Here is a 20,632-nt window from a genome sequence, read left to right on the forward strand (position 1 = left end):
TCATCCTTCCCAAGCAAAGGCCAGCCCAGCCCATTTCCACATCTCTGCCCTTCCCTCCTCCTTCTGGGTCTGCCATCCTGTCAGTCTTACCTAGCTGTCCTCCAATCTTGATTCCCAGCCCTGTCCCCTTTCTGTTCTGCCTTAAAGTCTTTTGCAATCTTACAGGCATGAAAAAAGAAAGAAAAGAAAAAAAAAAGAAACCTCTGACATATTCATTAACTAGTAATGCAAGATAGAAACTGGAAAAGGGCAGAAAAGGCTCCATGATAACTGGATTACCAACAAAGGCTTTCAGGAATATGTGGACATCATTTCAGCCCTGAGAGGTGCTTAGGCTTGGACATAAGCAGGGATCACATGAGGAAAAGCATGGGAAATGAACGTTTACAAAATAAAATTAGCCCCTTGACCAGGAATCCCAGGGATTAGCGGATCGGGATTTGTGAATTAACTGTGTGGTCTCAAGCTGATTCTTAACAGCTTTGAGCCCCAGTTTGCTCCTGTGAAATGAAAAGGAGTTGCAGGAATCATCCTAAAGTCAGTTAGTGCAGTGCCTGGCCCTTAATGAGCATTCAATAAACACTAGCTATATTGCTGATAGCATTCTGGGCTTTGGTGTCTTTATCTGAAAATGAGTTAAATTGCTCTAGATTAGTGTTTCCTGATGCAAATTTCACCATGAGCCTGTGCGTAACTTGTACCAGAACCTCACTGGTTGAAGCCAAAGCTCTTAGTGGGTTGTGGACCACTTACAATAGAGCAGCAGCCTCTCTGCCCCAAGCCAGTGCCTTGGGAGACATTGATGCTTGTGTAGCTGAAGTGCTTTATGGGAGTCAGGAAGTGCAGCTCCAGAGGCTATATCTCAATGTAGTTTTCTAACCAAGACTTACACAGACCATTCAAAAAGATGCTTACATTGCAGAGGAAACAGACTCCAGTGATCCCACCCCAGGGCACATAGTTAATGGCAGATTCAGAACCAGAACTCAAGTCTCTAGTTTCAGCTGAGGTTCTTTCTACAACAGGTGACTTCCCAGGGATCTTCCTTTCCCCCTTGCTTGTGAGGACATGCATGTAGCCATGTGGACACATATGCATGTGCATACACACATGTGTGCACACATGCACACAGGCACTCAGTTTGTCAGCACCTACAAACATGTCAGAAACTGACTCTTAATCAGTTCTTAGGCACAGCTGCAGCATCAAATCCCTCCTTTTGCTCCCCACCCCCCCCCCCTTGGTTATGCAACTCTTCTAAATCGGCTCTCAGCCACACACCATTTTGATTCTGGGTCCTTAATCCTTCCTGGTGGGGCTGAAATGAATAAGACACAGCTCCATTCTGGCTTCACAAAGGTTGCACTGTCCAGCTGGTGAATGGGTTCCTTCTGCTTGGGCCAAGAGGGTGATTTGGGAGGAGGGGCAGCAAGAAGGAGCCCAAGATCCAGCATAATCACCTGCATGTGCCAGCATGTGATATGGCCCTTTAAAAGGGAGGGACCTGGCTCTGGGGAGCCAGAGAAGAGCTGAGCTGGCTGGAAGGAAAGAAAGGATGGCAGAGTCCAGGTCCCTGCCCACAGGATTTGGGGAACTGGAGGTGCTGGCTGTGGGGATGGTGCTGCTGGTGGAAGGTGAGCCAGGCAGGATCTGGGATGGAGTGGGAACTCAGTGGGCTCCCAGAACTCAGGCCACAACAATGAAACTGGCAAGGAGAGGTCTCCAAACCAGACTCCTCTGTGCCTAGATCCATGGGGGCTTTGATGGCTGTACCTGTGAGATGCAACCTACAGGCTGGGAACCAAGAGAAAAGCCAGGCAAGGGTCAGGGAGGGAGGGACTTTGAGAGGGGGACATCTACTCAGGGCATTCCCAAACACCAGGGTTCAGGCCTTTGCATTGTCCTTTCCACAGGGAGAAAGTTTAATCCACTCCCTGGAAATTCTGCTAAAAATCTTGTATAAGATCAGGCCCTTGGCCCTGGCTGCTGTGGCTCAGTGGATTGAGTGTCAGCCTGTGAGCCAAGTGTCGCTGGTTCGATTCCCAGTCAGGGCACATGACTAGGTTGCATGTCAGGTCCCCAGTTGGGGGTGTGAGAGGCAACCACACAGTGATGTTTCTCTCCCTCTTTCTCCTTTCCCCTCTCTCTAAAAATAAATAAAAATAAAATAAAATACTTGGGATGCTTTGTCAAATAAGAAAATTAAAAAAAAAAAAAAAAAAAGATCAGGCCCCTGATAGGCTCTAGAGACAGTTCTGCCACCTGTATGACTCGAGCTTTCTTGTCTTCAGTGCCCTGATACTCCAACCGGGTGATGATGAAGGTTAGATGGGATCATGGGTATAAAGTGCTAGCTGAGATAGATGCCCAGGAATTTAAGTTCATTCACTCCCAGCCTTTCCAGCACCCCTATTGCTGCCACCATCTCCATTCTTTCAGCCCTAAGTATGTCCATTCTAGGGGTCACCTGGGTCCATCAGGTGCCAGCCTCAACCCAGAATCCCTGAGATCCTCACTGAGGCCAGAGCTGGGACTGTAGACCCTGGAGTTGGGTCAGCCCAAGGCTAAGTTGTTGGGGATACAGCCCTCTTCAGAGCAGATCGAGAGAAATAATCTGCACATTTCTTACCCCATAAGAACTGGCAGTGGAGAGGGAGTGGTGGCACAAGGCCGGTCCTGGTGGCCCAGGCCTCTTTTCCTCTCTTCTGGGAACCCTATCATCTAGCATCCCTCTATGTCCTCAAACATGCCTTGACTTTTCCCACTGTATGTCTTTGCACATGCTGTTCCTCCTTCTAGAATGCTCCTTCTGCACCTGAGCCTCCTAGTAAATGCTCAGTTTTGAAGACAGGATGCTTCCCCATTCCTGAATTTAGATGGGAGAAGCCAAGACTCAGAGAGTGTAAGGAGTGACCAAGCTGAAATTCAAAGTTGCATCTGTCTGCTACCTGAGACCACCCCCTTCAAAGCTCACCTCACTGCATGTTGTCCTGGACACCTCCCAGCTCTTACGAAGCCACCTCCTCCTTGGGGCTCTCCCTGATGTTGCTCCACAGCATTTAGAGAAGGCATTCTGGAATTTGAAGACTTGAGTTTAACTCCCAGTCCCACCACTTATGAGCTATGTACTTAGGGAAAGTTAGCTAATGTCTCTGAGCCTCAGTTTCCCAACTGTAAATTGGAAGACAACATCCATATGAAGACTGAATGAGAGAATTTATGCAAAGTGCTGAGCATCATGCTGCATGGGATAAGTGTTATAGGGCCATTCATGATTACGATTTTTCTACCATGACCTGTGCTGTGCTTTATGGGTTTTCTGTCTTGTCTGTCTTCTCATTAGACTGCAAGTAGTAGAGAGCAGGGTGTGCATCTCACAACTTTCAGTCTCTGAGGGCCAGCCCTCCTCGTAGGTGTTTGATGAGCTGCTGATGAGAAGCTTGCTGAATATGAAGGGTTAGGGATAGGAGGTTGTTCAAGCTCTGTCTACCCCAGGTTTCTGGTTCTGACCCCAAGTGGGCCTCACAAGCCCCCTATGCCAGTCCCTACCTTCCTTTCAGCTCTCGCCGGTCTCAGCCTCAATAGCCTGACCATCTTCTCTTTCTGCAAGAACCCGGAACTTCGGACCCCTAGTCACCTGCTGGTGCTGAGCTTGGCTCTGGCGGACAGTGGGATCAGCCTGAATGCCCTCGTTGCAGCCATATCCAGCCTCCTTCGGTACCAGCTCCCCACCTCCACCCAGTCCCTTGGCTCTGGGGTCCTGCCTAAGGCCTGATCTCTGGGCACTGAGCAGCCACACCAGAAGCATTCTTCCTAAAAACAGAAAACTGACCCTAGCAGGGAGGGTGGGCAAGCTGAACTAGGATAAATCCAAATTCCAGGGTCCCCAAAGTTGCTTAAAACTGACCAACAGACTTGACTGACTGTAGGGATCAAGAGCCTGCACCCTGTGACCAGGCTGCCTAAATCTGAATCTTGGAGCCGTTATTTCTACTTCTTGGCATCTTCTCTAAATTGGATATTATTACCTAACTCATATGGTGGCTGAAAGTATTGAGTTTTTATTATTTGTAAATAATTTAAAACAACAGTTGGTACCTGGGAAGCCCCAAATAAGTATTCGTGAAAGCAAACAGGATTTTGACAAGTGTCTCAGACCTCCTTATGTGCAAATCAGGGTCTTCCAACATGGCCTCAGAAGGTGTTTGAGATTATTTTCTTAAGCAGACTGAACATTGGAGAGTTTGCACTGGGCCCACACCTTCACACCAGTGACTTGAAGTTACCTCATAGGAAAAAGATAATAAAGCCCCTTTTCTGAGGAGCTGGGTGAACATTCAGGAAGTTGCCCTCCGAGCTACTACTGGGCAGGTGTGGGAGGAGGGCAGGGACAGAGCGGAGGATCCCTGTGCCTTGTGTCTCCCACAGGCGCTGGCCCTATGGTTCAGACGGTTGCCAGGCTCACGGCTTCCAGGGCTTTGCAACCGCGTTGGCCAGCATCTGCAACAGCGCAGCCATCGCCTGGGGGAGCTATCATAACTACTGTACCCGTAAGTTTGGAGCTCCCAGGGTGGAGGGAAATCCATGCAGTGAGGGTGATCAAGGTTAAGATCTGCTCAGTGTTTCCCAGTTCAAGGGATTGGGAGTGGGGGTGAGAGTGCATGAGGGTGGGGTAAAGGCACTCAGGAAAGGAGGAAGGCTGAGAGAGTGCAAAAAATGTTGAGTCACGGGCTAGAAAGGCTACAGCCTCAGGCAAGTCACGGGTCCTTTCTGAACCTTAGTATCCTCCTCTGAGAGATGATTTTTGTAACCAGCCTCACAGCTTTATTATGAAAATCAAATGAGATCATGGATACAGAAAATGTCCTTAAAGAAATGCACTGTTGGGAGGCAGAGAGGTGATGTGTGTGTGTGTGTGTGTGTGTGTGTGTGTGTGTGTTTGTGTGTGGGGGGGGCAGTGGCTAGACATGTTTCCCCATACCTCACACTTCCACAGAGCCTTGACCATACCAGGATTTTCCAAGCCATATTGTCAAATATCATCTTCATAATTGGCCATATCAGTATATCAACCTGCTCTGTTATCTACCTGATATGTCTTTCTTAGAAGTGACTCACTTAAAAATTTTAAACAGCTGCTTCATTCTTGTTCTAAACAATATCTGTGACATCATAGCTTTAATATTCTTATCATTTTAATGCATACTAATATAAAACAACACATGTTCATCCACAGACTCTCTAGAATCCCAATAACCACCAAGGTATGCTAACCTATTTTTGGGGAGCTGTGGCTCAGGTAACACCGACAGCATACCTGCAGCTTGCAGACTGGGAAGAAGAGGCTCAGAGAGGATAGTTTGTCTAGGTTCACACAACTGATAGGGGCAAAGCTGGCACTGAGCATGGCCTTGGTGCCTCCAGAGGTAGTCCCCCCCTTTGTCTTCTGGGCTCCAAGTGTGGAGATGTAGATGTGCCTGGCATGGAGGTTACTGTGGGGTTCAAGGTCAGCATGGCCTGAAGCCCTGTGCATGGCTCCTTTGGAATCACAGATCTGCCCTTGCCACAGACACACATACACACAACCCCTGGCCCTTGGCAAAGTTACATGCCTCTCTCTAGGACAAAAAAAATTGTATTTGTTCTGGCAAGTTAGCCCCTCCCATCCCACCTGGCTTTGGAGCTCTTCTCCCACCACTATTCCAACCCTGCTCCCCAAACTCCCTCAGACCATCTCACACACACACAGGCTCTCACACATGCACACACACATGCACAGCTTCTCAGACAGTAATAGGCTTCTCTGCCTCAATATAGAGCAGTTAATCCCTGTCCCAGGGGCCCCTAGACCAAAGCCCTTTCTGCTCTGGAGGGCATGGAATGGTACCAAAACAGGGAAGGAAGGAGAAGGGGCCTGAGCTATATACTCCATTAGGTGTGCCACCTTGGTCATCTGTTTCCAAAGCCAAAAAGGCTAATGCAACATATGAATCAGGATGTATACTAATTATTGCACCCACAGTAATTGATATGGGGAGAGTCTTAGATTGGGTACCTTAAACAACAGAAATTCATCTCTGACTGTTCTGGTAGCTGGAAGTCCAAGATCAAGGTGCCAGTACAGCTGGGTTCTGGTGAAAGCTCTCTTCCTGGTTTGCAGATGGCTTCCTTCTTGCTGTGCCCTTACTTGGAGGGGAAAGAGATCATCTCTCTCAGGTCTCTTTTTATAAGGGCACTAATCCCATCATGGAGGCTCCACTCTCATGACCTAAGTACCTCCCAAAGTCCTCCAACCTCAAATACCATCACATGGTGATTAGGGCTTCATATATGAATTTTGGGTAGGGGAAAATAAACATTCAGTCCATAGAAGAGGGGAACATCCAAGCAAACTGCATCTGGGGCTGTGTCAGGGTAAGGGGGTTTGTAGACCTGCTCTTTTCTACTGATCAGACCCTACCTTCAGTCCTGCCCATTATTCTGGAGTCTTTTTTTTAAATCTATTTTAATGATTATGCTATAACAGTTGTCCCAATTTTTCCCCCTTTGCCGCCCTCTGCCCGGTACCTCCATTCCCTCCAGCAATCATCCCCCTTAGTTCATGTCCATGGGTTGTGCATACGTTCTTTGGTTTCTCCATTTCCTATACTGTTCTTAACACCCCCCTGTCTATTCTGTACCTACAATTTATACTTCTTAATCCCTGCACCTTCCCCTCCCCCCCATACTCCCCATTCCCCCTCCCAGCTGATAACCTCCTGGAGTCTTGTCTACAAAGTAACACGACACAAACCACGGACAGAGAAGGCATCTGCAAAAGGCATTCTGAAGTGAGATCCAGGAGGAATCACTGGATGGGAAGGGCTGGGTGAGGCTGTAAGGGGTATGGGTGAAGGGATCATGGGGGAGGTCAGGTCAGGGTGACTGGTCACACCAAAAAATGCACTGAGATGGAGCCCCAAACCCCAAGTCAAGAGTTTTCAAAGACTACCCTGAAAGCAGAGATGGTGGCCTGCTTCTGAGCAAGAGCAGAGACGATGGTAAGTCTATACTTTCCTTCCCCAATGACCTTCATCTGAACCACTGTCCATATTTCTTTCCTAACTTAGCTTTGGGAAGCACACCTGTGTCTTTTCTATGTCCTCTAAAGAAGATGATATAGAGTGTCTACTAGAAGATCCTCCCATCTATTATCTCTCTTACTCTTCATAACAATCCTCTAATGCAGGAACTAGCATTCCCATTTTGTGGAGAAGAAAGCCAGGCTCAGAGAAACTCTTAACTTGCTTGAGGCACTAAGCTATTAAGCATCCGAGCTAGAATTTAGGGCCATTTTGCATGACCATGAAGTTCATTCCTTTTCATTCTGATAGCTATCACTTCCTCTCAACCATCCTCCTCCTCCTCTGTTCATGCAGGCAGCCAATTGGCATGGGACACAGCCATATCCTTGGTGCTCTTCGTGTGGCTGTCTTCTGCCTTCTGGGCAACACTGCCCCTCCTGGGCTGGGGCCACTATGACTATGAGCCTCTGGGAACATGCTGCACCCTGGACTATTCTGGGGGAGACAGGTGAGGTGAAAGGCTCCCTTCCATGGAAATCTTGGCTTTGAGCCTTTATGACAGCAATGTCACAGCTGAAAATCCATATGAGGGAATGTCAAGATTTACCAGACAATCTCAACTCCTTAGTTAAGATATCCACTTGCAAGTTGACAGCAGTACTAGGGAAAGCCCATTATGAACACTGGCCAAGTGATGGAAATGTTATGTAAATTGTGGCACAGAGATGGACACCAGAATGGGCATCTTGTAGCACTCAGTCCCATGACCACTTTGCCATCTTCATCACAACCAGCTGTCTGAGCTCTGACTTTATTAATTTCTAGAGGGAGTCATATTTTTGCATTGGGAGGGACCTCCTTGGCAAAGCATTCAGGTCTCTGAATTCCCTGAGCAACTGCTGTGAGCAGGTACCTGGGCCAAGCCCTGGAGACACAGTAGTGAATGTATAATGACTGCATCATCATGGAGCACGAGTCTAATACTGCCCCACCCATGGGAGACCAGGACTTAGGGAGACCTGTTAGGGAAGGATCACGTGGGCTCCAGCTCCCCTCTTACTTCCACTAAAACCATGTTGCATTCATCTGCTTTATATATTTACTCATGAAGCATCTGCCCCTGATGAAAGCATATTCCCAGGTGAAACCCTTGGGAACCCTGGTGTGGTGCAAGCATCCCACCAGGGCACTCATTGCAGATATTTTCCCAGCTTGCATCCAGTCCTTCTGACATCCCTTCCTTTCCACCTGTCCTTAGTGGACAGCACCAATATGACATGGTATCCCTTTAATGAAGGGTGAGCCACTCCACCTCCAATGACCATAACAATTTTTTCAGTGCCACACTACCCAGTCTCTTCACCATCCTCAGGCCTCTTTCAGATCCCTGTGCCAGGAGCACTCCTTGAATGCTCCTTCCTCTTAATTCACTGACATCTCCATCTCATAAACATATTCCCCAAAGGAAAGTGTCCCATTCCCTAGGCTTGAGGCACATACAGAGTTAAGCACTTGAACTTCTCAACAGTGAGTTGAAGGAGGACCCTCCCTCACCTCAGCTGCCTGGCTCCTTAAGGTAAGTTCTAGGAGGACTTAGTGGTTCCCTGGCTCTGAGAGGAGTTCAGCTGGGACCCAGGAGTGCCCACATTCTGATTACCTATCTGATGGGAGGGTCTTAGGGTCCTTCAAGTGTAATGATTATCCATGAGAGATGAACCTTACTCCTCTCTTATTCCTCTACCCCCTCTGCCTGCAGAAACTTCACAAGCTTCCTCTTCACCATGGCCTTTTTCAACTTCATCCTGCCCCTCTTCATCACAGTCATATCCTATCAACTCATGGAGCAGAAACTTGGGAAGGCTGGACATCCCCAGGTAAGGCTTCTCCCTAGAGCAGAAGAAATTGCTCTGTCCTACTCAGGACACCAGGGAACATGAATGATATGACAGACAGCAATTGGGGGTTCTCTGTGTTTTCAACAATTGAAGAAGATCCAGCTTTCATGGAGCTGGGGTGTCAGGGCAAGAGTGCACCCTCCTTTTGGTTGCTGGGGATTCCTAAGACCTGGAGGAAGGATCAGGACTGCTCAGACTCACTGGACAGACACCATAACCCTGAGAACCAGGGTGTCCTGCCAGATACCCTCCATACTGTGACATTTCTCTCTTCCCAAAGATGTGAGGTTTGGCACAAAATTACATACTTTTTAAATGCTGTTTTGAATTGCTTTGAGGCATTTAATTTAATCACAGGCACAGGCTGTTACCCACAAAATAAAATCACACCTGCAAGCACATTTGGCCAAAAAATGTAATACTTCTAAATAAGCCCCTCTGGACTTTCTGAATTTCTACATTAATATTCCCTTGCCACAGTTTTTAAAAACTTGGTCACCTGGTTAATCTCTAGCAGATGAGTAATAATAAGCACCAAAGATTAAAAAAAAAACACAAAAAAACAGATACTAATAGTACTTAATGTGAATTATGTCCTTTCCTTTTTGCAACCACTCTCAGAGGAAGGAAGGTTTTATTATCCTTATATCACAAACTAGAAAATTGAGCATGAAAGAGGTTAGCTAAGCAATTCATCAAAAGCCATAACTAGGAACAGCAGAGTTATATCAAACCTAGGTCTGGAACAACACCATAAAAGAAATATTCTCATTGTTGAGACATTTAATCTGTCACATTATTTTTTAGGACTGTCCAAGTCTATTTTACCTGGAAACAGGGCTTCCCTGGGGTCTCAGGAGGAGGATGAGGGCTACGCTGGGACCAGAATCACATCCCAGGCTCCCGGCTTGGTGCTTACCTCCTCATCACTGCCCCCAGGCCTTGTCTGGGTACTCAAAATCGCCACATTTATTGGAGGTTCAACCAGCCAGAAGACAAGGCTGCCACACAAAATTTCTCATTTTTCTGGGTTGACTTTAAAACATCAGTTCTGATAGCATCAGCAGAAGTTACGACGCACTGGCCCAGAGACCTCAACTGTGAGCTTAAATCACCTTCATTGTTAAAGGAAGACATAGTCACGACAAAATAGACATCAATTTTTAGTGTCAGAATTTATCATCTGAGTGTATGTGAGAAGCAGAACCTGGCAACTTTCACCCTAAAATCAGATTAAAAGTTGAGCGCCTCCCTGTGGTCCCAGGTAGTACCACATTGCCTGCTCCCTGGTTGTATCCCGCTCAGTGGTAAGCAGCCCTTTTGAACCCAGGACAGGTTGATCAGCCTGGTGACTGCAGTTGTTGATGGCGAGTTGGTTCGGGGACTGAGGTATGAGGGCAGCTCAGCCTGAGGACTCTCATGCGCACAGCCACACTCACAGAACCCAGGGTTCGACCAGGACAGAAACTCATTATCTGCCCCCAGTCCCTGCCTCCAGGCCAGTCAGGTAGTATCTGGCCATTTTATAGACAAGGTAACTGAGGTCAAGTAAGCTTAAAGGACAGGCTTAGGGTTATGCATATCAAGTGACAAAGATGTCCCTCTGGTCCCAAATTCTTCCTCAGGCTTAGCACCTTCCCACAGCCTGGTCACATTGCCTAGCCTGGCTGAACCTTTACACAGTCCCTGGGCTGCTTGGGACTGCCAACCATTGGAGCAGGTCAGTGCCTCTTTCCCATGACAATTTCTCCCCAGGTGAACACCACTCTGCCAACCAGGACACTGCTGCTTGGCTGGGGCCCCTATGCCCTCCTGTATCTGTATGCAGCCATCACAGATGTGACCCTCATCTCCCCCAAACTGCAGATGGTACAGACTATTCAGAGATAGAACTCTCTCTACCTTTATGTCTCTGTTCCACCCCATCTCTCTTTTGTGCTTTACTGCCTCCATAATAGTCTGTCTTTCTCTCTTCCTTTGAATACTCATAATTCACTGGGAATTTGCTTGTCACTCAGACCACATGAGGCTGCTGCTTGACATTGCCTCAGCCTTCTGTGAGATGACAGGGACAGCCAGCCAGATGGTGAACATGTGTTCTGGGACCAGGGGCTGAGACTGCCCAGGGAGGCATGTGTTCTCATACATCATCTGCCAGCTAGCCAGGAAAGATGTGGAGGCAGCAGGAAAAATGATTGGTAGCTTCAGGGGTGGACTGGGGAGCTGGAGTCACCAGGTGGGACCAGAGAGAGGAGCAGAGGCTCCTCTCTTTGAAACTTGTTTTCTGGATATTTTTGCAACAGGTACCCGCTCTCATTGCCAAAATGGTGCCCACAATCAACGCTGTGAACTATGCCCTGGGCAGTGACATGGTCCACAGAGGAATCTGGCAGTGCCTCTCACCGCAGAGAAGGGAGTGGGACCGAGCACAGTGAGCCTTTCCTTGGGGCTGCTCAGATGCAGGCTCACCCCTGCCACTCTGGACTGAGCCCCATGCCAGGAGGTTGCCCAGGGAGTCCTACCCAGCAGCCTCAGAAGCCAAGCTCCAGACATACATCCTCCATCCCTATTGGCCCCATTGAGCCTGAACCTAGGCTGGACACATGAAAGGCACTGAGCTTGGGGGCCAGAGAGACCTGAATGTTAGTCACAGCCCTCCACACAGAGGCTAAAGACCTTGGGAAAGTCATTGTTCCTGACCCTAACATAAAGATATTAATATAAACTCCCCAGGAATTTGCTGTGAGGTTTGAACAAGAGAATGTGTATGCACCATGCTCATGGAAGCTGCTCATTAGAACAGAAATGTTAGGACTTGAGGTTTTGCATTGAAAAGAATAAAAGCCCCCCGGTTACCTGTGGGAGCTCAGCCCAGGCTGCCAGCATTCAGACGCTGCTTATTAAACTGTGATCCGGTGTACGTGATTTACTTTGCCTGTACATTTATTTCACAGCCTGTGAGATGTGAGGACAGTAATGGGGACTTGACCATGCAGAAAGGACCAGAATATTACCTGGCATGTTAAGTGCTCACTCAGAGTTAATCACCAGCACTCACCAGTCAAAGACAGCTAAGCTGCATGTTGCTTAATTGCCAACATTAAAAAGCAATTTATTTAAAACTCCGGATATCTGAAGAGGAGATTTTCAGGACTCAGGGCATCTCTGCGCTTTGCCCAGGGCATATCCTCTCCAAGTGCTGCAGCTTGTACATTCCCTGCAGAGCCCACAGTCATCTGGGTTTGTGACACTAGAGTCCCCATCCCTGAAGTACAACTGTACCTCCTAGAGTCAGTACTTCAGGGACAAGGTGCACAGACCTGGGTAGGATCCATTGCCCCAGAGGAAGATGGAGATGGTTGGCAGGGTGATCACGGGTTCTACAGAAGGTCTGATGATGGAAGGGCAGCTGCCCCAGGCACTGTGGAGGAAGGAAGGATAGAGTTGAAGAGGGAAGAGACAAGCCCCCAGGTCTGGGGGGTGGGATGGTCATGAGAACAGCACCTAGGATCCCTGGGTACCAGGACCTGACTCTCAGTTTTGCAGATGAAGAAAATCTGGTCACATAAACATAACTCACGAGAAGTCCACACAAAGCCGAGGCCAGTCCAGTCATTTTGCAAAACCAGGTGAGGTGAGAGGAGGTAGCCTTCCCACAGCACTCTTTTCTAGACCATGCTCTATGCCAGGTGCTATGGAGACAGATGCCACTCAGCTTCACTCCAGCACTCACACAGGGTTTTTGTCTCAGCCCTGAAGGGGGGCCAGCAGGGAAAATTCCAGGCCTGAGCTGTGCTCACACACAGGCTATTTGGGTGGCTAGGAAGGTGGTGGGATTCAGGGCTCAGAGATGTTAACCCTACCCCCACAGCCCATGGATGCTTAAATTGTCTCTATTGGGAAGCTGACCTTCACTCTACCATTTGACATAACTCACTAAGGTGGGACAAGGAAATACAGTCTGAAGAGAAGGGAGATGAACCCAGGTTCACAGAAAGGGTGGAAGAAGAGAGGCTGATGACATCCAGCAAGAATGGCCAGTGTACCCAAACAGATCACACTCCCACCTGTGCTCAAAAGAGGGATGAGGAGGGAGGCAGGTTGGCTGGGGGTAGTCAAGGACACCTTTAGCCCAAGCCCAAGTCTGTGTATAGCTGGGAATGGTGGGCTCAGGGCATCTTCATGCTGGACTGGATCAGCAAGAGATGAGAAGGGCTGACATGGTGCTCTTTGGTCCCATTTACTTAAGAAATTCCAAGTCTACCCACACCCTTGCCTCTCATTCACAAAGTTGGTTTAGGGAGCCTCATTACCATTGGTTGTTTTCCAAAGTACTTTCAGGATCTCAAGTCGCCTGTGGACACTGTGTGCAGAGCCTCTCCTCTGCCCTCCAGCCACCAGCCCTGCGCACCCCTGCCTCACCCTTCCATGGAGCAGCTCAGCAACAAGGACAAGGGAGGTGGCTGAGTCTCACCTGAGGTCCACATCTCTGCAAGCCCTCGCCACAGTCACTGGGCTGGGAAAGGAATTGGAGCCACCAGTCCCTGGGTCTCGGCTAGCCCCTGTCACAAGGTAGAGTACAGACCCCAAGGCTCTCTTTGCTCTGTGTGGCCCGTAGGCCAGATCACAGCCCTCAAACTGTCTACAATGAACATGTATCACTTCTCAGTCAGAAAAACATACTTGTATGTGAAGAGAGGAGTTACTTCTGTCTCCCTGGAGCTTTCGTTTCCTGGCCCTGTCTGTTGGTCTGATTATAGTGGCACTCCCTCTCCACTTCCCTCACTCTCCTGCCCACCCTCAGGCTTCTGTTTCTTGGGTGCCCCAGGTCTCTTTCCTCCATTCACTCCTGTGGCCCTTAATGCCACATAGTTGGGATAGCGCCCTGCCACCCCCACATACACAGATACAATGGGCAATGGTCCCCCTCCCCACACCATCTATCACTGGGGCCACCATGCTCACCCCAAGCTCTCTGAAAGTCAGGAGAACAGAGGCCAATGGTGGGCAGGGAAACCAGAACTCCAAAGCACCAGGAAAGAAGGGTGAAAGCAACAGAGACTCCAGAGCCTGGTCCACAGACCTGAGAGCTCAGGGCATCTTCACTGGGGCCAGTAAACCAGCCCTTCCTTTGCTTCAGGCCTCACCAGCACTCCAGGTGCATTGACCTCAGCCCATACTGTGCCACCAAAGAATCCAAGATGGATTTGGGATAAGCCGTCATAAGGCAGGTGAACAACCAGAGCCAGGTGCCAGAAAACAATTAAGCAATCACTCCCTCATTTGTAGGTGAGCATCCATTTGACCCTTAACCCCTGTCTGTGTCCTTTGGTCTTGCTCATCTGCTCACTCAATGTTCATTTAATGAACAGCTGCTGTGTCAAGCACTGTGTTGAAGGGATGACACAGGGCTGATAACTTTTATAGTTTTCTCAAAAGGAGTTATGGACTCTACCTCTTCATGGCATCTGTAACTAAAAAAATTGGTGCTAACATGGCTCCAAAGTCAAAAGTAGAAATTAAGGTAGAGCTATGTCCAAGTGAATGCCATTAGCCATAGTATTGGTAGTAAGGGTGATCAAGATTGCTCGAAAATTTCCTTCAGAATCTCTACAAGTCTTTACGTCAAGACTAAACTCTTTCCCCTCATTCTAGACAAATTACACATGCCCTCTAAGCGTCACTATGCATTTGGTTTAATTGTGTGTTCAAACAAAATTGTCCCCCACTGAGTGGGGGTGGGATGTTTTTCAAAATTTATTTTCAGAGAGAGGAGAAGGAAAAGAGAACGAGAGGGAGAGAATCATCGATTGGTTGCCTTTTGCATGTCCCCAACTGGGGGCCTAGCCGGCAACACAGGTGTGTGCCCTGACTAGGAATCGAACTGGCAACTCTTTGGTTTGCAGGCCAGCACTCAATGCACTCAGCCACACCAGCCAGGGCTCCCCACTGACTTTCAATGCACAGCCCCATTCTGGATGTTTTTTAAGTTTCTGTGGTTTGACTTAACAACCTAAATGCCATCATTATTTTTCACACTAACAGAAGTGGGCCCCTTGCATGCACTTGGGTGTCCTGAGCAGGCTCCAGTCCTGCTATTCCCTCCCTCGGGGCCTGCAGTGAGTCACAAGCTCTGTGGTCCATCCTTTCCCTCTCCTCAGTCTGAGTGGGCTCTGATAGGGCCATCAAAAGTCTAACTTTTTAAAGAAAGATCTTATTTATTCATAGAGTGAGGGGATGGGGATGGAAAGGAGAAAGAGAGGGAGAGAAACGTGTGCGAGAGAAACATCAATCAGTTGCCTCTCACACATCCCCAACTGGGAACCTGGCCCCATTATCCAGGTATGTGCCCTGACCGGGAATCAAACCTGCATCCTTCCAGTTCACAGGCTAGTGCTCAATCCACTGAGGCACACCAGCCAGGGCAAAGTCTAACTATTTTAAAACAAGATGTTTATAATGGATTTGATGTTTGATTCCTCCGAAAATTTGTATGTTGAAGTGTTGAAGCCCTAATGTCCAATGTGACTACATTTAGTGAAAGGTCTTTACAGAAATGATTAAGATTAAGTAAGGTCATAAGGGTGGATCCCTGGTCTGATATGATTAGTGTCCCTATGAGAAGAGATACTACAGAGTTCTCCATTCACACGCACTAAGGAAAAGCCATATAAGGACACAGTGAGAAGGCAGCCATCTGCAAGCCAATGGGAGAACTCTCACTAGACATCAGCCCTGCTGGTACCTTGATCTTGGACTTTGATCTCAGAACTATCAGGCAATTCATTTCTGTTGTTTAAGGACCCAGTCTGTGGACCTGTTGTTATAACAGCCCTAGCAGACTAGTACAATGCTACAACAAAGTTCACTGCTTAAAACAGATGACAGTGGAGAGGGTGGAGAGCCCAGCTGGCGCCACTGCCCCCCCCGCCCCAGAGTAGTCAGCGCCACTTCTGTAGAACCCAGAGTTTGTATGAAACGCAATTTAAAAGGCACATTTGTTTTCTAAGATTGCCTCTCATTCTTGAATCCATTGATTTCACAGTTTATTTAGATCTCTAGCAAAAAAATATAAGTACAATAGAATAATACCCCCATTTCACCCCATCTTCTTGCTGGGAAAGATGACTCTGCCTGTTGACAAATGGACTTGAATTAAAATCACAAATAAAAGAGCAGGTTGTTTCTGAGGTAAATAAATAGATAATCCCTGCTCTCCTCCCCAAGATCCCCATTGGGACAATTTTTCTGGGGAAGGAAGTGGCTGCGTGCCTGACTGATTAGCAGAAAAGGAAATACAAATTAATTATAGCTTAAACTATATCCATATTCTCTTAAAAGTAAGGATATTTTGCAACTTTTCCACATAGATAAATCAACTCAACATCAAGATAGAATGCCTAATTTATTTATATCTTTGTCTTTTCCACAAAATTGATAGGATTCCCGCTGTTTTCCTGTCAGAGACACTCCTAGTTCAATTTGCTCAAGCACAGGCTCATGCTACCTCCTGCCAAACTGTCTGCCATCTTATGTTCCCTGTATCAGTAAATATCATCATTATGTGTCCCGTTATATAAGCTAACTGAAGAAAAAATGAGGAGGGAAAAGCAAATATCAATTTTGCATAAATGTTTACCTGGCAGGTTAGGGTGGCAGACTGCTTAGCTTCTACCACAAGGTGGCAGTGTTATCTCAAATAATTTCAGCCTGGGCCTTCAGACCTGGAGGTGCCCTTCTGAAGAGCAGGGAAGTTCCCGGGCAACGCTACGTGGGTGAATTTTTGATTCCGACATAATGTCAGACAAGCTCTCTTTCCTGCTCTTGATACAGCAGCTTGATGTCTAGCTGTTTTCTACCTCAAATGATGTGATTCTACATCTCTTCTTGAAGGGAGCAGGACTGCTTGCCCACTGGCCAGAAGAACTCCCAGACAGTCCATAGAGTTCCCCTTTTCTCTGCCTATAGAATAGTTACTGAAAGTCTAGTAGATGTAAACTTCTAAAGGCTTCCTGCACATAGGTTTTGGTTAGAAGGTGTGGATCTGGGATTTGCCTCTAATCGTGAGAAATTGGGGCAATCCCTAGATTTTTCTGACTTGGATCATTAATCTGGAAAGTGAGGGTGATAGCACCTTTTGCTAATATTACACGTGGAAGCACACTGAACTAAGGGTGCAGAACAGGAGGGCTTTCCAAGTACTGTACCTGACAAAGCAGCCCAAGCCTCAGCAGATGTGCCATAAATGGCAATTGGTGATGGCAACATTTATTAGATAATGAATATGGAAAAGCCCTGGGTGAAGGCCAAAATTATAATCTCTCAATCTTCCCTCTCCTCCTGGTTAAGGTAACTTGCTACTGTCCTCTGAAGCTGTTCCTGGCCCTGACACCACCCATCTGTTCTTCCCTCCATCCACCCAGCTGCTCTTATAATGGCCTCCATTGTCTCCCTGCAAGGCATCCTCAGCCCAGCTGCCCTTCCCTCTGCAGCTGTCAAAGCACATGAACATCCTTCGCTCTTCTAGGCGAGAGACAGACAGCATGGCAGCATGGAAAGCACTTAGTATTGAGTACTGGAAAGACCTGGGCATGAATCCAGGATCTGCCTTTTATCAAGTGTGAGGGCAAGTTTGAACAAGTTTCCTCTTTCTGAATTTGTTCCAGTCTCACCAAAATGAACTCACTGGGATGGCATATTTTAAAGCACATGGCATGTAGTGGGTGTTCAATAATATAAGATTCCTTTCATCAAGGACTAACTCATTTAATTCTCTACAGCATCCTCAAAGACATAATTCTCAAACTTGTCTGCACCATTGAATCACCTGGGGCCTGGTGATTCAGTGTGGTCCCTGGACCAGAAGCATCAGCCTCACTGGGATATTTGTCAGAATCAAGGAGTCTCAGGTCTGCCCAGACTTCTTGAATTCAAAAGTGCTTTCTAACCACTACCCCCACCACCACCCAGTGGATTTGTGTGCACCTTAAAGCTTGAGAAGCACAGCAGAACTTTACTGATGTCTGGGTCCCTTCCACAGAGACTCTGATAGGGTTGATCTCAAGGGCTGGCTGGGCTGGGGACTTTTAAAAGCTCCCAGGTGACCCTAATATGTGGTTAAGATTAAGAACCACTAACTTGGGGGGAAGGGAGGTTTTAGGAAAACTTCCATTTTATTAAGAATGATTTAGCTAAAATATACTCTGCATCATCTCTGAGGTCATTTTTTATACAAATACATATATATAATATACATATTTACACATACACATATGCATATACATTTCTCTCTAGAAGTCTATTTCTTTTTTTATGCACCTCCATCTTGTCATATGGCTTGCTCACATCTTTCTTTAAGTAGCTTGCAAAATCCCAGAGATCATAGATGAGCAAGACAGCATCAGCCCAAGGCTTTTTGTTTTATCCCCATGACATCATTTACAAGATAATAGGGCCAGGTCTTGTAAGTAATGAAGAGACTAAGGCATAAAGAGGTCAAACATACTCACATAAGGTCATACAGTACTTGAGGAAGCCTGTCTCCTGACTTCTCTGGCCCAGAGGTTTTCGGGTATCAGTGTGGGCAGTGCACATCCAGGTGGCAGACAGCCAAGCTTCTAAAAACTTACAGTGCGCCTTGGACCTTGTTAAGTGCAGTGTCCAGTTCAGAGTCTGGCTGGGGTGGGGCTGAGGTTCTCCTTTTCTAACCAACTCCCAAGTGAAGCTGGGGCTATTGAAGCTGTGACGTGTTTGGTCAGAGTAGCGCACTGTGACTCATGGTCCAGCTGTCTGGCCTTCACTTCCCAGCAGCTGACTGGGGTGCTCGTTCAGTCTCTTCACCTGCCGGATGATTCAGACCAATGTTTCAATACATCTTCAGACTGCGGCGGTCCCCGACCTCCATGCCAGGCCTCTGCTTACCACTGGGTGGCACCCTGGGAACACCTCCCTCGGAGATTTCCTGTTGCTGAATCGCTCTTGCCTGTTCCTTCAAAAAATATTTATGACCTTAATTATGAGTCAGGGAACAGTTTAAACAAGACAGTCAAAGTCCTCGTGAGCAACTTACATTCCAGTGAAAATAAACAAGTGCATAAAATATATCATTACAAATTGTAATTAAACAAGCTGATAAACAAGAGATAAGATAGGAAGTAACTGGTAGAGGTGGTCAGGAAAGACATCTCCGAGAAGGTGATGTTTAAGCTGAGAAAATAAGGATGAAAATAAGGTGGTCGGGTGGAGAGCAAGGGGTGACGCATTCCAGGTAGAGGGAACAGCAAGTGGGAAAGGGCTTGACTGTTCAAGAAACATAAAGATTCATGAGACTGGAGCAGAGGGAGTCAAGGAGAAGCCATGGAAACTGCATGGGCCACTCCCAGCAGGGATGTGGAAGGCTGGGGGAGCAGGACATGGGGTGGATATGGAAAAATGGATTACATTTTATTTTAAGAGCAAACAAAAGTGTTAGAAAGGTTTTAATCAGGAAAAGAACCAGATCTGATTTCCATTTTTAACTGATCACTCTGGCTGCTGTGTGGAGACTTCATTGGAGGGGTCAACATGGGAGGTAGGAAGGTGAAATAAGGACTGTTATAATAGTCCAGGCTAGAGTTTTGTTGCTTTGAACCAGGACAGTGGTAGTGGTGGTGGCGGCCACTGTGAGAAGTTCACAGATATGGTATATAGTTTTGGAAGCAGATATGACAAAACTTGCTAGTGGTTTTAATAAGTTTATCAGTGTGGATGCTTTTGATTTCAGGAAACAAAATACTATACACAATGTTAACTGTTTTTAGAAAATGAGGGAAACTTATAGACACAAATGAAAAGTGTGATATATGTAGGTTTCAGGCAAGATTTGATCAGGACTCTAGCCTTATTTTTCTATGATTCCCAGTCCTGCCCATCTATTTCCCTCCTTCTCTGTGTTCATTTATCTTTATGCTGACTTCATACATGGTTTCAAGAGCAAGACACATGCATGGTCACAAGATAGCTCCATTCACATGGAGGAGGGAAAAGCATCATTTCCAACAATTATATTTTAAAAATTTTGATCTTGGGATTGATTGAGCCATCTATGAACAAATCCTGTTGCCAGGAGAATGGATCAGATAGTTGGTTTAATATCCTCACTGTACCTCTGTTGCCAATGAACTGATTAGTTTAGAGGGGAATTACTAGAAACAATCACTATACGTAAGAGATAAGATTACCCTTAGTTGGCTTGGACCAATGAAAGTATAGGTGTGGTCAGCCCCAACCAAATGGCATAGGTACTACCTAGTGCGGAATAACAGCATTGGAAGGTGAGAAAATTATGTGAACTGTATGAGGTTCGAAGGCATGGGAAAAGGATGACAGCTAGGTTTTTGGAGGTCTAATATGTTTAAAGGGGAGTGAATACAGATGCTTCTTAGATACTCAAGTATCTGGGTCCAGTGAACATTTGAAAATATGGCAGGAGCTCAAGGGAGTTATCCTGGGTGGCATCATCCGCATCACATGATATCCTCTAGGTGTGGGACACAGTGACAATCTTCCATCTGCTAGCACAGTTTCTCCTTGACAGCTCAGGAATCAGCAGAAGGAGAGGGGCAGCCTAGTATTCTGATGAGAGGTTCAGGGTTAGGCTTCTCCAAATCAAATAAGGCCATGGGCATCAGTACT

The 20,632-nt window shown here is 47.0% G+C and overlaps 1 protein-coding gene across 2 annotated transcripts; it reads left to right on the top strand.

Annotated features, from left to right (window-relative positions):
* The first annotated feature begins 1,532 nt into the window (after positions 1-1,532).
* Positions 1,533-11,461, top strand: RGR (retinal G protein coupled receptor). 2 transcript variants are annotated; one of them, XM_090279498.1, is made up of 7 exons: positions 1,533-1,634; positions 3,561-3,717; positions 4,429-4,550; positions 7,419-7,572; positions 8,821-8,938; positions 10,715-10,828; positions 11,263-11,461. In XM_090279498.1, exons 1-7 carry the CDS (start codon positions 1,556-1,558, stop codon positions 11,392-11,394), a joined length of 876 nt encoding a protein of 291 aa, XP_090135624.1. In that variant the 5' UTR covers positions 1,533-1,555; the 3' UTR covers positions 11,395-11,461. The 2 variants fall into 2 exon arrangements, with proteins under 2 accessions (XP_090135624.1, XP_090135625.1); XM_090279499.1 differs by lacking the exon at positions 10,715-10,828.
* Positions 11,462-20,632: the final 9,171 nt, after the last annotated feature.

This window comes from Furipterus horrens, unplaced genomic scaffold (genome assembly GCF_987537825.1).
Source record: "Furipterus horrens unplaced genomic scaffold, mFurHor1.1.pri manual_scaffold_5, whole genome shotgun sequence".
Classification (NCBI taxonomy): domain Eukaryota; kingdom Metazoa; phylum Chordata; class Mammalia; order Chiroptera; family Furipteridae; genus Furipterus; species Furipterus horrens.

What these genes read in the sequence shown, in the direction of transcription:
- RGR (XM_090279498.1), top strand. Translation starts at nt 1,556, where the DNA reads ATGGCAGAGTCCAGGTCCCTGCCCACAGGATTTGGGGAACTGGAGGTG. An exon ending in GCCATATCCAGCCTCCTTCG is followed by an intron (nt 3,718 to 4,428) that starts GTACCAGCTCCC and finishes TGTCTCCCACAG; the next exon opens with GCGCTGGCCCTATGGTTCAG. An exon ending in TCTCCCCCAAACTGCAGATG is followed by an intron (nt 10,829 to 11,262) that starts GTACAGACTATT and finishes TTTTTGCAACAG; the next exon opens with GTACCCGCTCTCATTGCCAA.